The 21,018-nt window shown below is 38.4% G+C and overlaps 1 protein-coding gene across 1 annotated transcript in view; it reads left to right on the top strand.

Moving 5' to 3' along the window:
* LOC149179477 (eukaryotic translation initiation factor 2 subunit beta-like) overlaps positions 1-13,255 on the top strand; it is a 95,779-nt gene extending 82,524 nt beyond the window's left edge. Inside the window, exons 8-9 of the mRNA XM_089420676.1 lie at positions 11,509-11,594; positions 12,888-13,255. Coding sequence (XP_089276802.1) covers positions 11,509-11,594; positions 12,888-12,965 — 164 coding nt within the window. The 3' untranslated portion in view covers positions 12,966-13,255. The remainder of the gene's footprint in view (positions 1-11,508; positions 11,595-12,887) is intronic.
* Positions 13,256-21,018: the final 7,763 nt, after the last annotated feature.

The raw sequence follows: 21,018 nt of genomic DNA, 5'->3' as shown, positions 1-21,018 counted from the left end.
TCTTCTGAAACTCAATTTCAAACATTATGATCTTGATGATGCAATTTTATTTGTCAAGAAAGTTGGCAAAACAGTTGTATATCTTGTGGTATATGTAGATGATCTTTTGATGACAGGGAACAATGAAAGCTACATTGCATCCATAAAGAAGGAATTGATGAAAGGTTTTGAAATGATTGATTTGGGCTATGTTCATTACTATTTTGGTATTGAAGTAACTCAACATCCAAAGTCCATATTTCTTTCTCAAAAGAAGTACATTGGGGATTTGTTGAACAGGTTTGGCATGGCAGAACGCAATCCTCTTACTACTCCAATGGAACAAAACTTAAAGCTCACATCCATTGAAGGAAAATAATTTGAGGATGCAACAAAGTATAGATAGCTTGTAAGAAGTCTCAACTACCTAACTACTACCAGACCAGACATTTCGTTTGCTGTTGGAATCCTCTCTAGGTTTATGCAAAAGCCTTGGGAGGGACATTGGTCTGCTGCAAAAAGAGTTCTAAGGTACTTGAAGGGAACTCAAGACTTTGGAATCAAGTATACACAGGTGGACGACTTTAGCGTGATTGGATATTCTGATTCAGACTTCGATGGAGACAAAGAAACTGGGGTATCTACCTCATGTATATAATAAAGACCAACCTGAATGAATATAACGAATTAATTTTGAGGAGTTACTGCCTGGTTTGACATAGGGTTCCAAATTCTTGTGGGCGCCTTCAGTGGGTTTTCTAGAAGACTCTATGGAAATTTATTTTTGCTGGAGTGGATTGTTCCTATAAGGACATATGGTGGTGTTATTTTAGATTGGGCTCTACCAGTTTAATGGATTGGTCCACTCTATAGAATGTTTATGAAATAAAATCATTTATTTCCTAATACCTATGTTACACGGGAACTGCTCCCGAGAGGTGGGAAACCCGTTCCAATGGTTCCCGCGCTCCCAGGAGCTTCGGAACTGTATGGGAACGTTCCCTTTTCAGCAGGAGCTGCAATGGGAGTTGGGGAAAGTTCTGGGAGCTGTGAAGACTTTTTTTTGGAGCTCTGGCTTTCCTTGGGGTTGGGGAAACAAAGCCTATAGAGAAATATACTGAACTGCCCATAAAACATGAGCCTATGGTGAAACCTTCGCAGGAAGAAAGGCCAAAGATATCCTTAACACCGATATCCTTAATTGAGAAATTAGAGCAATCCCTTGATGGGTTAAGGAAGCGTGTGGCACCTCGATGTAAGTGCGATATCTGGGATGTCATGTTGATCAATGTTTTTTTCTGCTGTTTATGTATATATATCGCAGAAGATTGTTTGTGCATATTGTGTTGGGTGTGGACCCTGATTATCCTTTGTATTCAAAGGTTTCAACCGGATGTATACCCTAGGAACACTGTACACCCCTCCACGCGGGGGGGGGGGGGTGTAGGGGCTAGCAGGGGTTCGGGGGAAGCGCCCCGAAGCTAAAAATAGATGAAAAGTTGCCTTGTAAAAGTCTAGTAATTTCTAGTCAATCTGGGCCGTTCATTAGGCGGATGATCTAACGGTAGAAGTTATGCTTAGTTTAGGGTTTTTTCCCTAGAAGGCAACCCCTCACTATATATGAGGGAATTGTATTGCGTCTATGTATCTCTGTATTCTGAGTGAGGAAGAGAGAGGAGATTGAGAGTGAAGAGGGTGTTATAGCGAATCTGCTGTAGGTTGTATCTCTTTAGTTTGCTAGATAATATAATAAAAGAAGGACTGGCTGTTTTTCCATGGATGTAGCCCAAACTGGGTGAACCACGTTATCTGTGTCTCTATTGTTTTATGTGTTTTCTGTGTTTATATTTCTGCAATATTTTATGTGTTCCATTGCTCCGTAATATATAATTTTCTAACAACTGGTATCAGAGCCGAAGGTCTATTTGGCTGATAAACTCACAGGAGAGAAGGGTTCTTGGTTCGAGTGGGAGCAATGGCGGAAGATGGTAGGTTTAGGGTCGAAAAATTCAACGGCCAAAACTACCAACTATGGAAGATGTAGATGGAAGATTATCTGTATCAGAGAGATCTGTACCTACCATTAAGTGGAAAGACGAAGAAGCCGACGAGTATGATAGACACAGAATGGGATATTCTCGACAGAAAGGCACTTGGAACAATACGGCTGTGCCTAGCGGCGTTAGTAGCGTTTAATATTTCAAAGGAAACGACAACACAGGGTTTAATGTCGGCATTGGCCAAACTATATGAAAAACCCTCGGCCTCAAATAAGGTATTTTTTATGAAGCGTTTATTTAATATGAAGATGTCAGAAGGTGGATCTGTTGCAGATCATTTAAATGATTTTAATACAGTTACAAGTCAGTTATGTTCTGTAGGGGTAAATTTTGATGATGAAGTTAGGGCTCTGTTATTTCTATGTTCATTGCCAGAAAATTGGAATGGTTTAGTTATGGCCATTAGTAACTTTTTCTCTGATCTAGTATTTTAAAGTTTGATGATGTTGTTGGTGCAATCCTTAGTGAGGAAATGTGACGGAAAAGCTCCGGTGAGACATCAAGTAATGCTTTGACTGCAGAGACTAGGGGAAGAAAAATGGAAAGATGAAAGAGCCCAAGATATCGCAGTAAGTCATGAAAAGGCAGGTCCAAGTCCAGATCGGGGATAGTGTGCTAGAAATGCGGGAAGAAAGGACACCTGAAGAAAGACTGCAAGTCTTGGAAGGGAAAAGGAGGAGATGCGCAACAAGAAACTAATCATGAAGCGAATGTAACAGGGGATGTGTTGCAAGATGCTTTGATTCTTTCATTAAAAAATATTATTGATGCCTGGGTGGTAGATTCAGGGGCCTCATTCCATGCCACACCTGATAAGAAACATTTTCATGATTATGTTCAAGGAGATTTTGGACAAGTTCGATTGGGTGATGATAAACCCTGTAAAATCGTTGGAATGGGTACAATTTTCATAAAACAACAAAATGGAAATTAGTGGCTATTGAGGAATGTAAAGCATGTTCCAGATCTAAAGAAAAATTTGATTTCAACAGGGCAATTGGGAGGTGAAGGTTGTGTAAGTACTTTCACAGATAAAACCTGGAAAGTCACTAAAGGATCCCTGGTAATAGCAAAAGGAGAAAAGGTTGGTACATTGTATTTATGCAATGGTATTTCTAGTTCTGTTAATGCTTTAACCTCTACAGGAGAAGATACGACATTGTGGCATCATAAGCTCGGGCACATGAGTGAGAAGGGGATGCAGATTCTTCACTCAAGAAATTTGTTGCCAGGTTTGAAGCATGTTGATTTAAAATTTTGTGAAAATTGTGTTTATGGAAAACAGAAGAGAGTCAGATTCCTTAGAGTTGGGAAAGAAAAGAAGAGCGAAAAATTATAGCTTGTGCATACAGATGTATGGGGACCTGCTCAGGTATCATCTCTTGGTGGCTTTCGTTATTATGTTACTTTTATTGATGATGCAACCAGAAAAACCTGGATTTATTGTATTCAAAATAAATCTGATGTATTTGATACTTTCAAGAAATGGAAAGCTTTGGTTGAAAATGAGACAGGGAAAAGGTTGAAGTGTCTCAGATCAGATAATGGAGGTGAATATTGCAGCAAATAGTTTGATAGGTACTATTCAGAGAATGGAATTCGCAGAGAGAAGACAGTTCCAGGAACACCACAAGAAAATGGTGTGTCAGAAAGGATGAACAAGACATCATGGTGCGTGCAAGGTGCATGAGATTGCATGTAGGATCGCCTTTACAATTTTGGGCAGATGTTGTAGATACTGCTGTTTATATAATAAACAGAGAGCCTTCAAGTTCCTTGGATGGTGGTATTCCAGAGGAGGCATGGACAGGTAAAATGGTAGACTACTCATTTTTAAAGACTTTTGGTTGTGAAGCTTTTGTCCACATTAACAAAGAAAATAGAACAAAGCTTGAGGCAAAATCAAAGAAATGTACCTTTATTGGATATGGTGTTAATGATTTTGGTTATTGCTTATATGATTATGAAAATCACAAAATCATTAGGAGCAGAGATGTAATATTCAATGAAAAGGTCTTGTATAAGAATCAGTTGCAGGAAAAGAAACAAGAAGAAGAAAACAGAGAATACACAGTGCTTGACGATATCACAGGAAAAGTGATGGTGCTTGAAAATCATAATGATCAACAGCTAGAACAACAACCACAACAGCAATAAGCACTTCAAACACCTGAAAGTGGTGTTAGAAGATCTACCAGGATAAGTAGACCCCCTGAACGATACTCTCATTCATTATATTATGTATTGTTTTGGTGAACCAGAATGTTATGAAGAAGCAGTGCAGGTAGAAACCAGGAAGAAGTGGGAGCAAGCCATGAAAGAAGAGATGGACTCCTTAGCACATAACCAGACTTGGGACTTAGGTTCACTGCAGGTAAAACAACATTGCAGAATAAATGGGTTTACAGGCTGAAGGAAGAAGATGGAGGAAAACAGAGGTACAAAGCTAGACTTGTAGTGAAGGGGTTTGCACAGAAGAAAGATATTGATTTTGATGAAATATTTTCTCCTGTTGTTAAAATGACTTCAATCAGAACTATTTTAAGTCTAGTAGCAGTTGAAGATTTGCATCTTGAGTAGTTAGATGTAAAGACAACCTTTCTCCATGGGGATATGGAGGAAGAATTATATATGCAGCAGCCACAAGGATATGAGGTAAAAGGGAAGGAGAAACTAGTGTGCAGGTTGAAGAAGAGCTTGTATGGCTTAAAACAGGCTCCAAGGCAGTGGTATCTAAAATTTGACAGGTTTATGTCTGAACAAGGTTATGCTAGGTGTCACTCTGATCATTGTGTTTATCTCAAAAGGCAAAATGATGGCAACTATATTATATTGTTATTGTATGTAGATGACATGCTTGTTGCAGGTTCTAACATGCAGGAGATAAATGTGCTCAAAAGAAAATTGGCAAACTCATTTGCAATGAAGGATTTGGGTGCTGCAAAACAAATCCTTGGTATGAGAATAACCAAAGACAGGAAGAATCACAAATTAACATTATCTCAAAGTGAGTACATAGAAAAGGTGTTGAAAAGGTTTAGTATGCAGAATGCAAAACCAGTTAGTATACCTTTGGCTAGCCATTTCAAATTACGTAAGGAGGCGTGTCCCAAGACTCAGGAAGAAATGGCTCATATGTCTAAAGTTCCATATGCATCAGCATTTGGAAGCTTAATGTACACAATGGTCTGCACAAGGCCTGATATTGCACATGCAGTGGGAGTTGTAAGCAGGTACATGAACAATCCAGGAAAAGAACATTGGATGGCAGTGAAGTGGAATCTCATGTCTTTGAGAGGTACCACAAATCAAGCATTATGCTTTGGTGGTTCAAACATTGCTCTACAGGGATATGTTGATGCATATATGGTAGGTGACAGAGATAATAGGAGGAGCACTACAAGATATGTATTTACTGTAGGTGGAACAATTGTCAGTTGGGTTTCAAAAATCTAAAGTGTTGTTGCACTTTCAACAACAGAAGCAGAGTATGTTGCTGCTACAGAGGCTAGTAAAGAAATGATTTGGTTACAAAGGTTTCTGGATGAATTGGGCAAGAAGCAGGAGTTGGGTAGGTTATACAGTGACAGCCAGAGTGCCATACATCTTGCAAAGAACTCTGCATTTCATTCCAAGACTAAACATATACAGCTCAAGTACCATTTCATACGGTCAGCATTAGAAGATGGACAGTTGAAGCTGGAAAAGATACACACTAGTCAGAATCCTGCAGATATGTTAACAACAGTTGTAACCAGGGAGAAACTGAGAATCTGCTCAGTTTCAATTGGTCTTCAAGTATGATGAAGAAGATGAGAAATAGCCAGGTCTAAAGTGGAGCCATTGTCTAGCAAATGAAGCAGCGGTGGAGTTGCTATAATCAGTCTTCAAGTGGGAGATTGTTGGGTGTGGAGCCTGATTATCTTCTGTATTCAAAGGTTTTAGCCGAATGTATACCCTAGGAAGATTGTACACCCCTCCACGCGGGGGGGACTTGTCCTCCTCGCGGGTGTTCGGGGGAGCGCCCCCGAAGCCAAAAATAGATGAAAAGTTGCCTTGTAAAAGTCTAGTAATTTCTAGTCAATCTGGGCCGTTCATTAGGCGGATGTTCTGACGGCAGAAGTTATGTTTAGTTTAGGGTTTTTTTCCTAGAAGGCAACCCCTCACTATATATGAGGGAATTGTATTGCATCTATGTATCTCTGTATTCTGAGAGAGGAAGAGAGAGGAGATTGAGAGTGAAGAGGGTGTTATAGCAGATCTGCTGTAGGTTGTATCTCTTCAGTTTGCTGGATAATATAATAAAAGAAGGACTGACTGCTTCTTCGTGAATGTAGCCCAAACTGGGTGAACCACGTATATCTGTGTCTCTTGTTTTATGCGTTTTCTGTGTTTATATTTTTGCACTATTTTATGTGTTCCATTGCTCCGTAATATATAATTTTCTAACATATTGTATGTGGCAGTCAATGCTTAAACATTAGAGTTGCTTTACTTTTTCTCTTAAGAATAACTAGAGAAACATATGTAAAACTGTTCCTTTGTATTTTTAAGCTAGATTGTTTCAAAGACTGGTCATGTGTCAAATAACTGATAATGAACTTGACATTTTAATATTTTATATATATAAAAGGGAGAGACTCAGGGAGAGAGACATCAGAGAATATATTTATATATGAGAGATTATATATTTAAATTGATTTTAATTTTTGAATATTTTGATTCAATATTAATTTTGATCATTATATAAATTATATAATTAAAAAAATATTTTATATTTTTAATTTATTATTATTATATAATATTACCGCTCCCAATTAGTCGTTTCCTGTAAATTTTGGGGAAACCTCTAGCCGTTCCCGACACCCATACCCAAGTTCCCAACGTTCCCACGTTCTAGAAACTCATGCAACATTTTTTATCTGTCTTGTGGAGTACTACCGAGGGTTCATACAAATATTTTATTGAGCTGCTGTGGACTTCCACTTCCTTACACAATTACTGTCTCTCCAAACTTGGGCTGATTTCACTCTCTAGTAGACTTATTTTAGGGTTTTTTCCCTTTATAAGGAGAGCGCTGTCCTAGGGTTGTTATCTTCACTTATTTCAGGTTATTGGTTTCCCTCTTGCAAGTATGAGAATTTACAGTGGAATATTGTGCTTAACCTACTGAGTTTTGGTGTTGCTAGAGAAGGGCATCACATTTAGGGCTAAGTAACCGGATTCGTTATATAGGGGCCACATGTCCGAATCCGGCGTGTCGGACACGATTCGCCCGAAAAACGTGTCCAAAAAACATGACACATCGAATCCTATCAGGACACGTCGAATCCCAAGCGTGTCATGAAATTCACCAGTGTGTCCCGATTTTTGACAGCATGTGTAGGATTTGTTTGGTGGAAAGTGACTTGTGTTTGTCGGGACCATCTTTTGGAAGATATTTGCTGGTTGCATTCCCTTTATTTCTAACAAGATATAGTGTAACATGGTTAGATGTATACTAGAAATCCTAAATGTATAGTGGAAGTCGGATTTGAGTAAATATTCAGGATGTACTTATTAAGGTTTTGTTCATGATGATGTCAATCAAGTAAGTTATTTGAACGAGAAGTTTTGATTGAGGAATCTTTCAACTATAGGATCACAAGATAGCCGTTTTATTTGTAAGTCATTAATGGTGGTTTCTGTTTTTCCTTTTCTACATGTATCATCCAGATTTTCAATAGAATGTTTCACATTTTCTTTGATTGGACTTGGTTTTCTTGTTTCCATATCTTTTCTGGGCGTGTGTATGGTTTACAACTTTTATGTGAAATAACATGCTATTGAGGCTTGCCCCACATTGCAAAATCTGGGGTAATTTAAATCTTTTTATCCCAGGTCATTGATTAGAAACATAAACAAAATCGACCTAATGCCTCCACAATCACATTCTGCTCCGGCATAGATTGTGAATTTCCACTTGATACCATGCTCTCTGCAAAATGAGTCAATCTCATTAGTGCTGTACTCTCCACCAATATTAGATTTCAATGCCTCGAGATATTTATCACTTTGCTTTAAACAAAAATGTGTTGTCAGTGTGTTTATCTTACTATCTTGTAGTTGTAAGTTGTCTTTCAGTTATGAATTATGAATCATGATTTATGTGACCAGTACCACTGACATGTATTTGAATTTTGTATGTACTATGCATGCTATAGATGAAGATTTATGTTTGAAATCAATAAATTTGTATCATTAATTAAAATTTGTGTAAGAAATATCTAATTTTTATATATATATATATATATATATATATATATATATATATTTGTCAGTGTGTCTATCTTACTATCTTGTAGTTGTAAGTTGTCTTTCAGTTATGAATTATGAATCATGATTTATGTGACCAGTACCACTGACATGTATTTGAATTTTGTATGTACTATGCATGCTATAGATGAAGATTTATGTTTGAAATCAATAAATTTGTATCATTAATTAAAATTTGTGTAAGAAATATCTAATTTTTAATATATATATATATATATTTAATAAAATAATATATAACGAATCCTACGTGTCCTGTTCTGGGGGGTCAACGTGTCCGAATCCGACACCACTAATCCTGAATCCTACGAATCCCGAATCCCCATGTCAGGTGACTTAGATTTAGGGTTGTTTTGGCCCTTTTTATCTACTGATTTGAGAATTTCTGCACAGTTTTGGATTCCCAACATTAGGGCTTTGTTCCTGATATATTTCAGATTTGCTTTCTACTGATCCAGAAACATTTTTGGGTGGTAGGAAGCACCTGCAGGCTGCTATACTGGTTTTCTTTCTGGACTATTCTTTTCGATGGTTCTCTTTAGCCCTATTTCATGGATGTTTTAGGGTTCTTGTGGCTGTTTCATGCTGGTACTTTTGCACGAGCACTTTTTTAACCTCTAATCTGAACAAATCTGAAGTTTTAGGTGGGGAATCTGAATGGTTTTCAGGAGGGGGTTTCTGGATTATCATTATTTTAGGGTTCTAAACTCTTGTGGGCCCCTTCAGTGGGTTTTCTGGAAGACTTTATGGAAATTTATTTTTGATGGATTGAGTGGACTGTTCCTATAGAGACACATGGTGGTGTTATTTGCGGATTGGGCTCTACCAGTTTAATGGATTGGTCCACTCTATAGAATATTTCTGAAATAAGATCATTTATGTGTCTTGCGGAGTACTACCGAGGGTTCATACAAATATTTACTGAGTTGCATATCCAATCACCGCCCTTGGAAAAAGGGGAGGAAGCTTGAATGGGCACAACAATGTGGGGAAAGTTTTCAACTATTAGTGAACTTTCTAACAAGTGCACCGATATTGAAAATAGCTGATCCAAATGACGACTTTGCTGTATGCATAGATCCTTGTATAGAAGGAATTGGTGGAATTCTTACATAGAATGGTCATGTTGTATACCATGAATCTTAGAATTAAATAAGCACAAGATAAATTATGCAGTCACACTTTGAAGATGTGGAGGTACTGCTTGATGGTTGAAAGATTTTGAGCTAAGAATAGATCATAATGATTTGATCAACCATATTTGAATGGAAGGCAAGCAACGTGGCTATCATTCTTTTTTTGATTTTGATCTTGATATCAAAGTTCAAACATATAAAACAGAAAGATAATAAGGTTGCAGAATCGAACATGCATGCAATGTAAATATCAACAATCAGCATATGCAAATTCGATTTGAGGAAGATAATTGTTAAATCCCTCACAAATCACAACAGATTGGTATTATCTTCGGGTAAAGGAGGGGTTGAACCAATAAAATTTACAACAAAAATTGAGGGATATCATATAGGAAATGATTGTATTGCCCTTTGCATGGATAAAACATATGTTCCCAAGTCTCTAGACTTGAGGAAGATCATTATGCATGTGATGCATAATTTACCATACTCCAGCCATCTAGGCTATCAAAAAACAATTCAACAATGCTAAAGCAGCACTATTGGCCGGGGATGAAGAAATTTGTTGCTGAGTATAATTCAGGGTTGAACATCAACATTTAATTGGGTTGTTGCGGCTGATATCCCTTCCAAAACAAAAATGGGTAGTGTTAATTCTGGATTTTATCACTGGTAGTTGACAAATTAACTAAAGTTGCTCATTTCATTCTAGATAGATCCACACATAAAGCAGCTGACATAGCATATATCTTTATAAAAGATGTAGCCAGATTGTGCGTGATATCCAAGGCTTATTTGTGATGGGGATTTGAACTTCACCTCAAAGTTTTGAAAGAGTTTCTTTGAGGAATTGGGCGCATGGTTGATTTTCATCACAACATACGATCCACAGTTTGATGGGCAGACTGAAAGGGTAAACTGGGGATTTGTGGTTATGCTTCACATGTATGTGATGGATAAACCATCAAAGTGAGAAGGTTATCTTCACTTGGTCGAGTTTGGAAGTTTGCACACAAGGGGCCTCATGCATGAGGCCATTTGAAGTTCTATATGGTAGAAAATGCGATACTCCAATATGTTGGGATAATCCCACAGATAGAATTACATTTGGACCAGAATTGCTCCAAGAAATGGAAGAGCATGTTGCAAAAATTAAACAAATTTTGAAAGTAGCTCAAGATACTTGGAAATACTATGTAGATTAGTAAAAAATTATTGGCAATTTAATGTTGGGACTTTAGGGTAAAACCAAAAATGAGCTCCTTGAAAGTTGGGTGTTTTGCCAAGCTAGCACTACCATTTAGATATTGTGGGCCGTTTGAAAAACTAGACAGTATAAACTTTTCACTGAATCTATTACAGGCCTTCATTGACTGACAAACATCCAAGAGTTTATTGCTCTTGTTCTGTAGGCTTGCACTCTTTGAAGTGAACAACTCTGTAAACAATGAAATACAAATTTCAAATCCTGAACTCCATGAAAAACCTAGTGGCAAACTTTGCATATTTTTGTGCATCACACATTCCTATAGAAGGTTGTCAAGGACATGCATTTTGGACTTTCTTGGTGTCAGTTTTCAATAACTATTAGTGGCTTAAAAATGACAGAAATATTTAGGCTGAAGACTAATTTGTTGGGGAAAATAAATGGTATGACTGTAGGATGAGAAAAAGGTAAGATGGCCATAAATAGATGGACTCAATTCAGTTGCCGAGCAAAGAATTTTTAAGAGGACAACATGCACCTCTTAATTTGGTTATGTTGTTAACATTTTAGAGGGCATTGCTTAGAGAGGCATGAAATATCCAGTTTAAAGCATAAAATTATTTTCAGTTATCATATAAGTCACTGATCAGCCATGATATTTTTGTATTGTATTACTCTGGTCTTCCTTTCTTGAATCTTGTATAATATTATCTCTTTGTTTAGTCTGTTGACGATAAAGTTATGCTATTGAAAGTCCTATGGGTTCCCTTTCTATTGTTTTTGTTAACAAGATTTGATTGTTTATGTAACACAGATGAGTATGTGATATGCAATGGTTGTAAGAGTCCAGATACTATCCTTTCAAAGGAGAATCGGCTTTTCTTCCTTCGTTGTGAACAGGTAACCTTGGCTACCAGAATGTTTATTGGATGTTTCTTGTGCAATCAGTTTGAACATTGACTCAAAAAACTATATGTGAGGAATATGTTTAATGTGTTCTTTCAATATTCTTTTTAAAATTTACATTCACGTTTATGATTAAGTTCGGTGTTCTTTCAATATGCTTTTTAAAATTTACATTCACGTTTATGATCAAGTTTGGGTACATGATTTTGGCTATTTCCAATTCTTATATGGTGACATTTCAACTTGCCTCCAAGTACCTCTGGTGTCAACACACCATTCTCTCTGACATCTATTATTGAATAGGTTTTTCTTCTTCTTTTGCAATACAAATAATTAAAAGCCAAGTTTTTTTCTCGTTTGCTTTTATTTTTCCGTGCTTTTCTGTCATGTCAATAAAAAGCATGCTTTTGTGTCATTATTTTAATTCCCATAGTATGTATAATATTGAAGAACAAGCTAAAAATGCAATAAATGGCAAATCATAAACAATGGAAGTATTACACATGGCACATCCACTCCAGTTGTGGCAATCTTTTCCTATTGAAGTGCAGAACATGTTACCAGCTATCTATTGAAGAAATTATAGTTCTTTGCCTATGACTATGGACATTTTGATAGTGTGAAACTTTGTATTTGCACCTGTTAGTTTATAGCAGTGTTATTAAAATCGCGATAAAATCACGATTTTTTCAAAAAATCGCGATTTTATCACTATCCCGCTTAAATCGCGGGCTTTTTTTTATAACGATTTTTTCCGAAAAAATCGCGATTTTTTTTCGAAAAAATTGCGATTTTTATTGAAAAAAGCGCCGAGGCGCGGGGCAGCGGGATAGTGATCAGGACTCAGGACTTACTATTCAGGACATTATTCAATGTTATGTGTGATTTTAGCGCTAGAAATGATATTAAACATCTTATATATTAGTTTTTTATCATATTTATGTGTCAATGTATTTATTTTATGTTGTAGATGGTTTAGATATTAAAAAAATTGAAAAAAAATGAAAAAAAATGAATATTTTTGTGCCAAACGCTTTATTCCCGCTTTTTTCCGCTTTTTTCCCGCTTTTGCCGATTTTTTCCGCTTTTTTCCCGGCGCTGATTTAATCCCGATCGCGCTTTTAACAACATTGGTTTATAGTCCTAGTTTTAAACTTTTATATATTGCAGTATTTATTTATTTATTTTTTATATAGCAGAAAGGATCAAATAGAAAGATGAAGGGTCAGATAGGACTGTTGTTACAGACCTCAGATTGTGACTTCCAATGTTTTCTTGACTATGCAGTGTGGATGTTCACGCTCTGTGGCACCTATCAAGGCTGGTTTTGTTGCTCGTGTTGCACGCCGTAAAACTGGCACATAAACCTGAAGTTTAAAGGTTGAAAAGATTGTTGCAGTGTCACTATATGCACTTTATCCTTGTACCTAAATCGAGAACTGGCTTGCATTATAATTTTGAAAATCTGTCCTTGGTAATTGTTTGCATTAGAATTTGGTACTTCTGCATGTTCTTTTATAGCAGTTCAATTGAGTTAAAAGGAATTCTAATGGTAATTTTCCATTGAATGTTGAGAAAATGTAAAAGGAATAATCTTTTGGGGAAAGCAGTGGACTTTCTTGAAAGTTTTTGGATGAATTCATGTTTTTCATTAATGCGGTTGTTTACCTAATAAAGCCTGTGTGTGAAAAACTCAGCTAAACAGTTAGTATGCTTTTCCACATGATACTAGTTCATTTGTGTGGATTTTTCTGTAACATGATAACAAGAATTATCACTGAGAACTAGTGTGACTTTAATTGAGGTGTGTGTGTAAGTTTTGCACAATGCTAGAGTGTGAAACTTGTAAGATGTTCACTGAGAACTTTCATTTTGAGGTTGCATTGGATGAAAAATCTTCACTGACAAGTTTTAACCCTTTAGTAACAAGTTCAACGTTGTGCTCAAATTTGGACAGTGCCAGTTAATTTAACGTTTTAACGAAATCTTTCTTTTGGACTATGGAAATGGACCTCATGTTGGAAACCAACAAAATCCTGCACAGACACATTAATCTTCTGATTATATTTTTAAATTTTTTTCTTTTATTCTTTCGTTATTTTCCCTCGAGTATGAGTTCATATTGTCTGGTTATTGGAATTCATTTTTTGGCTTTGCAGGTCTTGGAAAGGAAGATTTTTATTTTTTCGCTTGATGATCCGGTTTGACAGGACTTTTGACGGTGTTTATTTTTGCTCAGAAAAAAATCTGTTTTGGATTTGTCACCATTTGCCATGTGAAGTTACTCTGCAGATGGAAATCCAGCTTTTGTTGTGCGCTCGTGGGTGTCAGTTTTTGGCATTTCTCAAGTGTTTGTTGAATATGTTATACCACTTATCGGCTTATAGACTTTACAGTTGACTGGACAACCTTTTTGTGTGAACAGTAGCTTAGAACTTTACGAACCTGTTCTCATTCTATGGTGGAACTTACTGATATAAGTTTATCTAGAACTTTGCTTTTACGAGATAAATTTAAGCACGAGCCTTAATATTCTACGTAATGGCTAAGTTTATATATGCGAGCATCATCATAGATTATTGGGAGCAACATGCTTTTGTTATTGGGCAAGTGTATTATTGAAGTAACTAAATTAAAGCAATGTGGGTACTCGTGGCTTTTGTGGCAAGGAGTTCAACAGTCGTGCTCATTTCAGTTCACTGATGCAATAAATTTGAATAATGTCGCAAAACTTGCATTGTTGGTAGTTATAAAGATGTGGCGGCTTATCTTTTACCATGTTTGACAAAATATAATATTCGGGGCAAATGACTTGATGGACTTTAGCGTCATGGTTGATCAATTAATATGTCTATTTAAGGGATTTTTCTTTGATATGAAAATTGTTATCTATATATATTTTAAAAAGGTTTGAAAAAAAGTTAATTTTTGAAAATTAGCGTATGTAAACTTATAAGAGTACTTTCTTATTTTGCATGTGAACTGTCGGTAAGTAAGCTTATAAGACCACATGGAATGTTGTGTGTAAGCTTATACGAGCACTTCTTTTAGTAATTCCATGTTTTTGTTTGCCATGCACTTCGGTGTAGAGGTGCTCCAGATGTTTTGCATATTTAGATCGTAATTGTTTATAATTTTATAGCCAATTTCTACTTAAGTAGTAATTCCATGTTTTTGTTTGCCATTTTCTTCGGTGTAGAGGTGATCCAAATGTTTTGCACATTTAGATTGTAAGAGTTTATATCCAATTTCTACTATAATAGCAGTGCACCATTATACAATATCACATTTCTTATTATTGACCTAATGAATAGTTAAACTTCATTTAAGTTATTATTTGCTTGGCAACAAAGAATATTAACACACACACACACACATATATATATATATGAAATTGGTTTAAATTCCAAAAGATCAGGGATGTATTTTGGGCTTGGTGGATTGTTTAAAGTGGGATATATGAAATACATGAAGATGGGACACAATGATCTCGAAGTGTCATCTTTATTTTGCATATATATATATATATATATATATATATATATATATGATCTTGAACTGTCATCTATATATATATATAGCTTATTAGATTGATCTCGAAGTGTCGTCTTTATTTTGCATATATATATATATATATATATATATATATATATGATCTTGAACTGTCATCTATATATATATATATAGCTTATTAGATTGAGGAAAGCATTGTTAAAAACTATATGTTGCTGGTTTGTTACTAAGGAAACCAGACTAGCAGCTTTAGTATAAGTCTTTTATGGATAAAGCTAAACAATATCTTTTAAACTAGAAAGCCATAAAAAAACACTAGAGGTGTTTGATAGACTTTCTTCCTATATATATATATATATATATATATGAAAGCAATAGTGTTGTTCATATATATAAACAAAAATAGCAAGAACCTGTGCATATCAAGCAGAGGGTGAGTCGGTTAGCGCTGTTAGCATTCTCCTTTGCGTCTGCAAACTCCAGCCCGACAATCTTTTTCGTTAAACTTTGGGATCTAGTTTCTCAACTCGCAATTGGAGAATGTTAGGGTCCCACCCTGACCCCCTTATTTATGTAATGGGATGGAGTCATAGTCAAGAGTCAATAAAGCCCATATTAATAATTGTAAGTGGTTAACCTGCAATTAATGATGGGACCACAGTTAGTTGCAAATGGGCCGTAGTATTAGATAGATGGTATTAATAAAACCATGGTATTGATCCTTGGTATTGCATGTATGAGTCATATATAAAGGATAGAGACTCCCTGCGAGGAGCATTGTGTCTTATTTTTGTATCGAGCTCTGCTCTATTGGAGGTTGCCCCCTCGAAGAGGCCAGTGAACATTGCTTTCTGAATAATAAAATATTTGCTGTTGTCTCTCACTATTCTATGTTCTGGGTATCTTTCTTCGCATATTCTGTATTTGGGTATCTTTTTGCAGGTTAAGAGCATAACAAGTGGTATGAGAGCACTTTCTAGGGCCAGTGGGATCTCCATTTCTTAGCAATTTTTTTTTGGCTAGAGACGTGTTCCGGCGTCAAACCACAGGATCTGTCGTTGAGCGCATAAACCTGCAGATTTGGGGAGGCATGCACGCAGGAAATACAAGAGGTGGTCGCACTTGTTGGACTCCCTTGTAATCCCTGTGGGTACCCCTTCGAGTAGTAGCGCATTAGACAAAACCGCGTACGGACTGTCTTCCAAGTACCTTCTGGGTATATCGGAAGCCCCCTAGCTCCTCTGCAACCTCACCATAGATAAACCGTCGGTCGTCTTGTTGCTACAATACACCGAGAACAGCACTCAGAGAGATTACTCGCCCGTACGATAAGGTAGTCGGGTTGTACGGCTAAGGGTACGGTTGATCCTCCTTAGTTAGAGCCCTGAAACATTGGGTCGAGTACTATTGTTAGACCCTTATGTATATTGAGATCTGTAGCACCTGACACTCCTCGAGACCATAGTTCCCTTTTCTATCTGGGGATCCCGCATCATCTCTGCCAGATCAACGCGCAAAGAGGTGTAGCGGCAGCAGACATCAGTCCCGCAGTTCTGAGTTAGCAGACCAGCCATTCCGATCTATTAGATCCATCATATCCGTAATAGCAGTCTGTTCTGCCGCCCAGAGCTATCCGATCTGCCATTCAGATCTCTCAGATCCACCAGATCTAAGTAGTTGTGTGGGGTTCCTATACTGGGGTATAATTTTCGCAGGACTTTTGGCCGCATTGACATTTTGAGGATTTGGCGACTGCAATATTCATAAGGGCGCTTATTGGTGATCTAGCCCATCAGAATTAGGACGACGAACTGAGCACGGTGGTACCATTCAATTCTTAGTGAATTTTTTTTTTTTAGGCGGTCCCAATTTTCAAAAATATCAGGTCGGTGCATGGTAGAAACTAGAGCTCAAGCTATGGCCAATGAAAGGATGGACAAACTTGAAGAATCCTTGCAATCCCTCCACATTGAGCGTGATCGACTAAATAGCATGATCCCGAGCATAATCCCGACGGGCAAGGAGGAAACCCATGAGGAGGCGTATATTGGTAATGGACACAGTGAGGGTGAGTCTAGCCACTCTCTTCACCTCGGGGGCCCCCACCAACAATCCCGTCCGTGACCTCCCAAGTTGGATATGCATAAATTTGATGGTTCTCACCCGGCAGCATGGATAACACAAATGGAGCAGTATTTCAATCTGAATAACATCTTAGATAATGAGACTGAGCTTATGGTGGGGAACATGTACTTGGACAATGAAAGGTGGCAATGGTGGGAATGGCATCAACGTTGCAATGGACCTTTTAGGACTTGGAACTCCTTCAAAAAAGCTCTTACTGAACGCTTTGACCAGGACTCTTCTTTTTTGGGTCGTCTTACTAAGCTCCGACAGATTGGCACAATGGATGAATATATTACAACCTTTGAAGCCTTAGCCTTCCGCACTAGGGGTCTCACAGATGTGTTCTACACGAAATGTTTTATCAGCAGTCTTAAAGAAGCCATAATAGCTCATGTCTTACTGCACCACCCTCCCACATGGACGGAGGCTTGTAAGGTAGCTTGTAACGTGGAACGTGCGTTAGCAGCCCAGTACAATTGCCCAAATTTCACCGCTAAGGGTCGCCCCCCCACAAGCTCACAGCGCGACTCAAACACTTAAGGTTCAAAAGGTGTCACCTGCAGAAATGGCCGAAAGAAGAAAACAAGGATTATATTATTACTGTGATGAAAAATACTCCCCAGGTCATAAATGCAAGGAGCCCAAATTTTTTCAAATTGATGCCACTGATTACAGCTCATCGGAGGAAGACCCACCACTGGAGGAACATGAGGCGGTGGAAGAGGACAACCAAAAGGACAATGTCCTTGACGAACCAGTTATTTCGCTGCATGCTTTGGCAGGGATTTCTTCACCTCAAACTCTCAAAATCAAAGGTTTTATTAAACATCGCTCAGTAGTAGTCTTGATTGATAGTGGAAGTACACATAATTTCATCCATCAAAAAGTCGCGGAAGCAGTGCATTGTTTTGTACAAGCAGTTTCTAACTTCCAAGTCCAAATTGCGGATGGGGGCACAATGAAATGTGAAGGCCGCTGTGAAAATGTCAAACTTCAAATGGGGGATTATCAGTTGAAGACCCACATGTTTGCCATACACATGGGAGGGTGTGACATTGTCCTCGGTGCTGAATGGCTTCGCACTCTTGGGCCAATCACAATGGATTTCCAGGAGTTATATATGAGTTTTAAGCAGAACAACTCCACACATACCCTCTGTGGACTCCAGACGGGAGCTCCCTCTATCATCAGCTCGCATAGGATGGAAAAATTGCTAAAAAAGGGCCATCATGGAGTTATAGCTCAATTTAATGCCATCCAGGCAGTCGAAACCAAGTCTTTGCCGATTCATCCTGAGATGCAACCGATTTTAAATAACCATATGCCGGTCTTTGACAAGCCTCATGAGCTTCCACCCTCGAGAGGGGAACATGATCATAGCATCACCTTGGTTCCAGGGGCCCAACCCCCAAATGTGCGCCCATACAGATATCTGTTCACCCAAAAGAATGAAATAGAAAAAATAATCAAGGAACTTTTGGAAGCAGGGGTCATTCGTCCCAGCATTAGTCCTTATTCCTCACTGGTGGTCATGGTGCTCAAGAAAGATGGGGAGTGGCGGATGTGTCCAGACTTCAGGGCCCTCAATAAGTTGACAGTCAAAGATAAATTTTCCATCCCGGTGGTTGACGATTTGCTGGATTAACTCAATGGGGCTCAATTCTTCACTAAGCTGGATCTTCGCTCGGGCTACCACCAAATTCGCATGAAGGAAGTCGACATTCCAAAGACTGCTTTCAGAACTCATGAAGGTCATTATGAGTTCCTGGTCATGCCATTCGGTCTTTGTAATGCCCCCTCTACTTTTTAGAGCCTTATGAACCACATTCTCAAACCATATCTCAGGAAATTTGTCCTTGTCTTCTTCGATGACATCCTCATCTATAGTTGCACTTGTGCCGCACATCTTCAGCGTGTAGATCTACGCTTGCAACTGCTCCGCAAGTATAAATTATTTGTCAAGATGTCCAAGTGTTCGTTTGGCATGGAAGAAGTTGAGTATTTGGGCCACATTGTGGGGCGTGAAGGTGTCAAGGTGGACCCCAAAAAGATCCAGGCAATGCAGAATTGGCCTCAACCTAAGACCTTGAAGAGCTTGAGAGGATTTTTGGGTCTCACAGGCTATTATCATAAATTTGCTCGCAACTATGGTCGCATAGCGAAGCCCCTCACTCAACTCCTGAAGAAAAATTCATTCTTCTGGAATGAGGACGCACAACAGGCATTTACAGCTCTCAAAAATGCCATGTGTTCCACTCCAGTCTTAGCACTACCTGACTTCACCAAATCTTTTGTCATTGAATGTGATGCTTCGGGTACAGGTATTGGGGCGGTCTTAATGCAGGAAGGGCGACCTTTGGCCTTCACAAGCCAACAACTAAGTGGGAAGAATCTGGGCCAATCTACCTACGAGAAGGAAATGATGGCCATCTTACATGCAGTAGAGACCTGGCGACCTTACTTATTGGGGCGACGTTTCCAAATCCGCACAGACCATCACAGTGTTAAATATTTTTTGGAGCAACGCCTATCCTCCCCACAACAAAATAAATGGCTCGCCAAAATGCTGGGATATGATTATGAGATCATTTACAAGAAAGGGCAAGACAATAGTGTAGCAGATGCATTATCTCGCCAATTTGAGGAGGAAAGTACTCTGTTAGCAATTTCCCTCCCCATTCCAGAATGGATTGAAGAGGCTCGCAAGGAATGGTTTTCACATCTCGGGCTCTCCCAACTCATTTCTCAATTGCAGGTAGATCCAAATTCCACCAAGGCCTACTCGTGGCAGGATGAGATTCTTTGCTACAGGGACAGAGTCGTAATATCACCAACATCCACCCTCAAAAGTCGCATTTTGGTAGAATTGCACTCATCCCCCATTGCAGGACATTCAGGGTTTCATAAGACGTATGCTCGCACTAGAAGATCATTTTTTTGGACAGGCATGAAAAAGGACATCCTTACTTTCGTAGCAGAATGCGATGTCTGTCAACGCCACAAAGGGGAGACCGTCAACACACCAGGCACATTACAGCCGTTTCCCATCCCGACATCAATTTGGACGGAGGTTTCTATGGATTTCATTACAGGTCTTCCAAAGTCAGGAAACAAGTCAGTCATCATGGTGGTTGTGGACAGACTTTCGAAGTATGCTCATTTCTGTGCCCTACCCAACCCGTTTACACCGACTTTGGTCGCTCAATCTTTCATGGATCAGATCTTCAAATTGCATGGCATGCCCACTTCTATTGTGTCTGATCGCGACCCGATCTTCACCAGTAATTTTTGGCAGGAACTCTTCAAGCTACAAGGCACTCAACTAAAACTCAGTACTTCCTATCATCCACAAACGGATGGTCAAACTGAAGCCGTCAACAAATGTCTGGAAACCTACCTTAGGTGTTTCACTTCAGAAAAGAAACATCTTTGGGTACAATGGTTACCTCTGGCTGAATGGTGGTATAACACCAACTATCATGCCACCACCAAAATGACTCCCTATGAAGCAGTATATGGTCAACTCCCTCCTTCCCCTACTTATATCAAGGGGTGCTCAAAGGTACAAGCAGTGGATCAACTCCTACAACACCGCGCAACCATGCTCGCCCATCTTAGAGAGAATCTTCATCAAGCTCAAAACCGCATGAAGCAACAGGCAGACCAGCGTCGCTCAGAGCGCCAATTTCAAGAAGGGGATTAGGTCTTTTTGAGGTTGCAACCATATAAGCAAACATCACTCAAAGACAAGGGTTGTCAGAAACTATCTCCAAAATTC

The sequence above is a fragment of the Pinus tabuliformis genome, chromosome 4_1 (genome assembly GCF_031772625.1).
Source record: "Pinus tabuliformis cultivar Carrire ecotype Pingquan chromosome 4_1, CPIR1, whole genome shotgun sequence".
Taxonomy (NCBI): domain Eukaryota; kingdom Viridiplantae; phylum Streptophyta; class Pinopsida; order Pinales; family Pinaceae; genus Pinus; species Pinus tabuliformis.
This window is presented reverse-complemented; position numbering and strand designations above follow the sequence as displayed.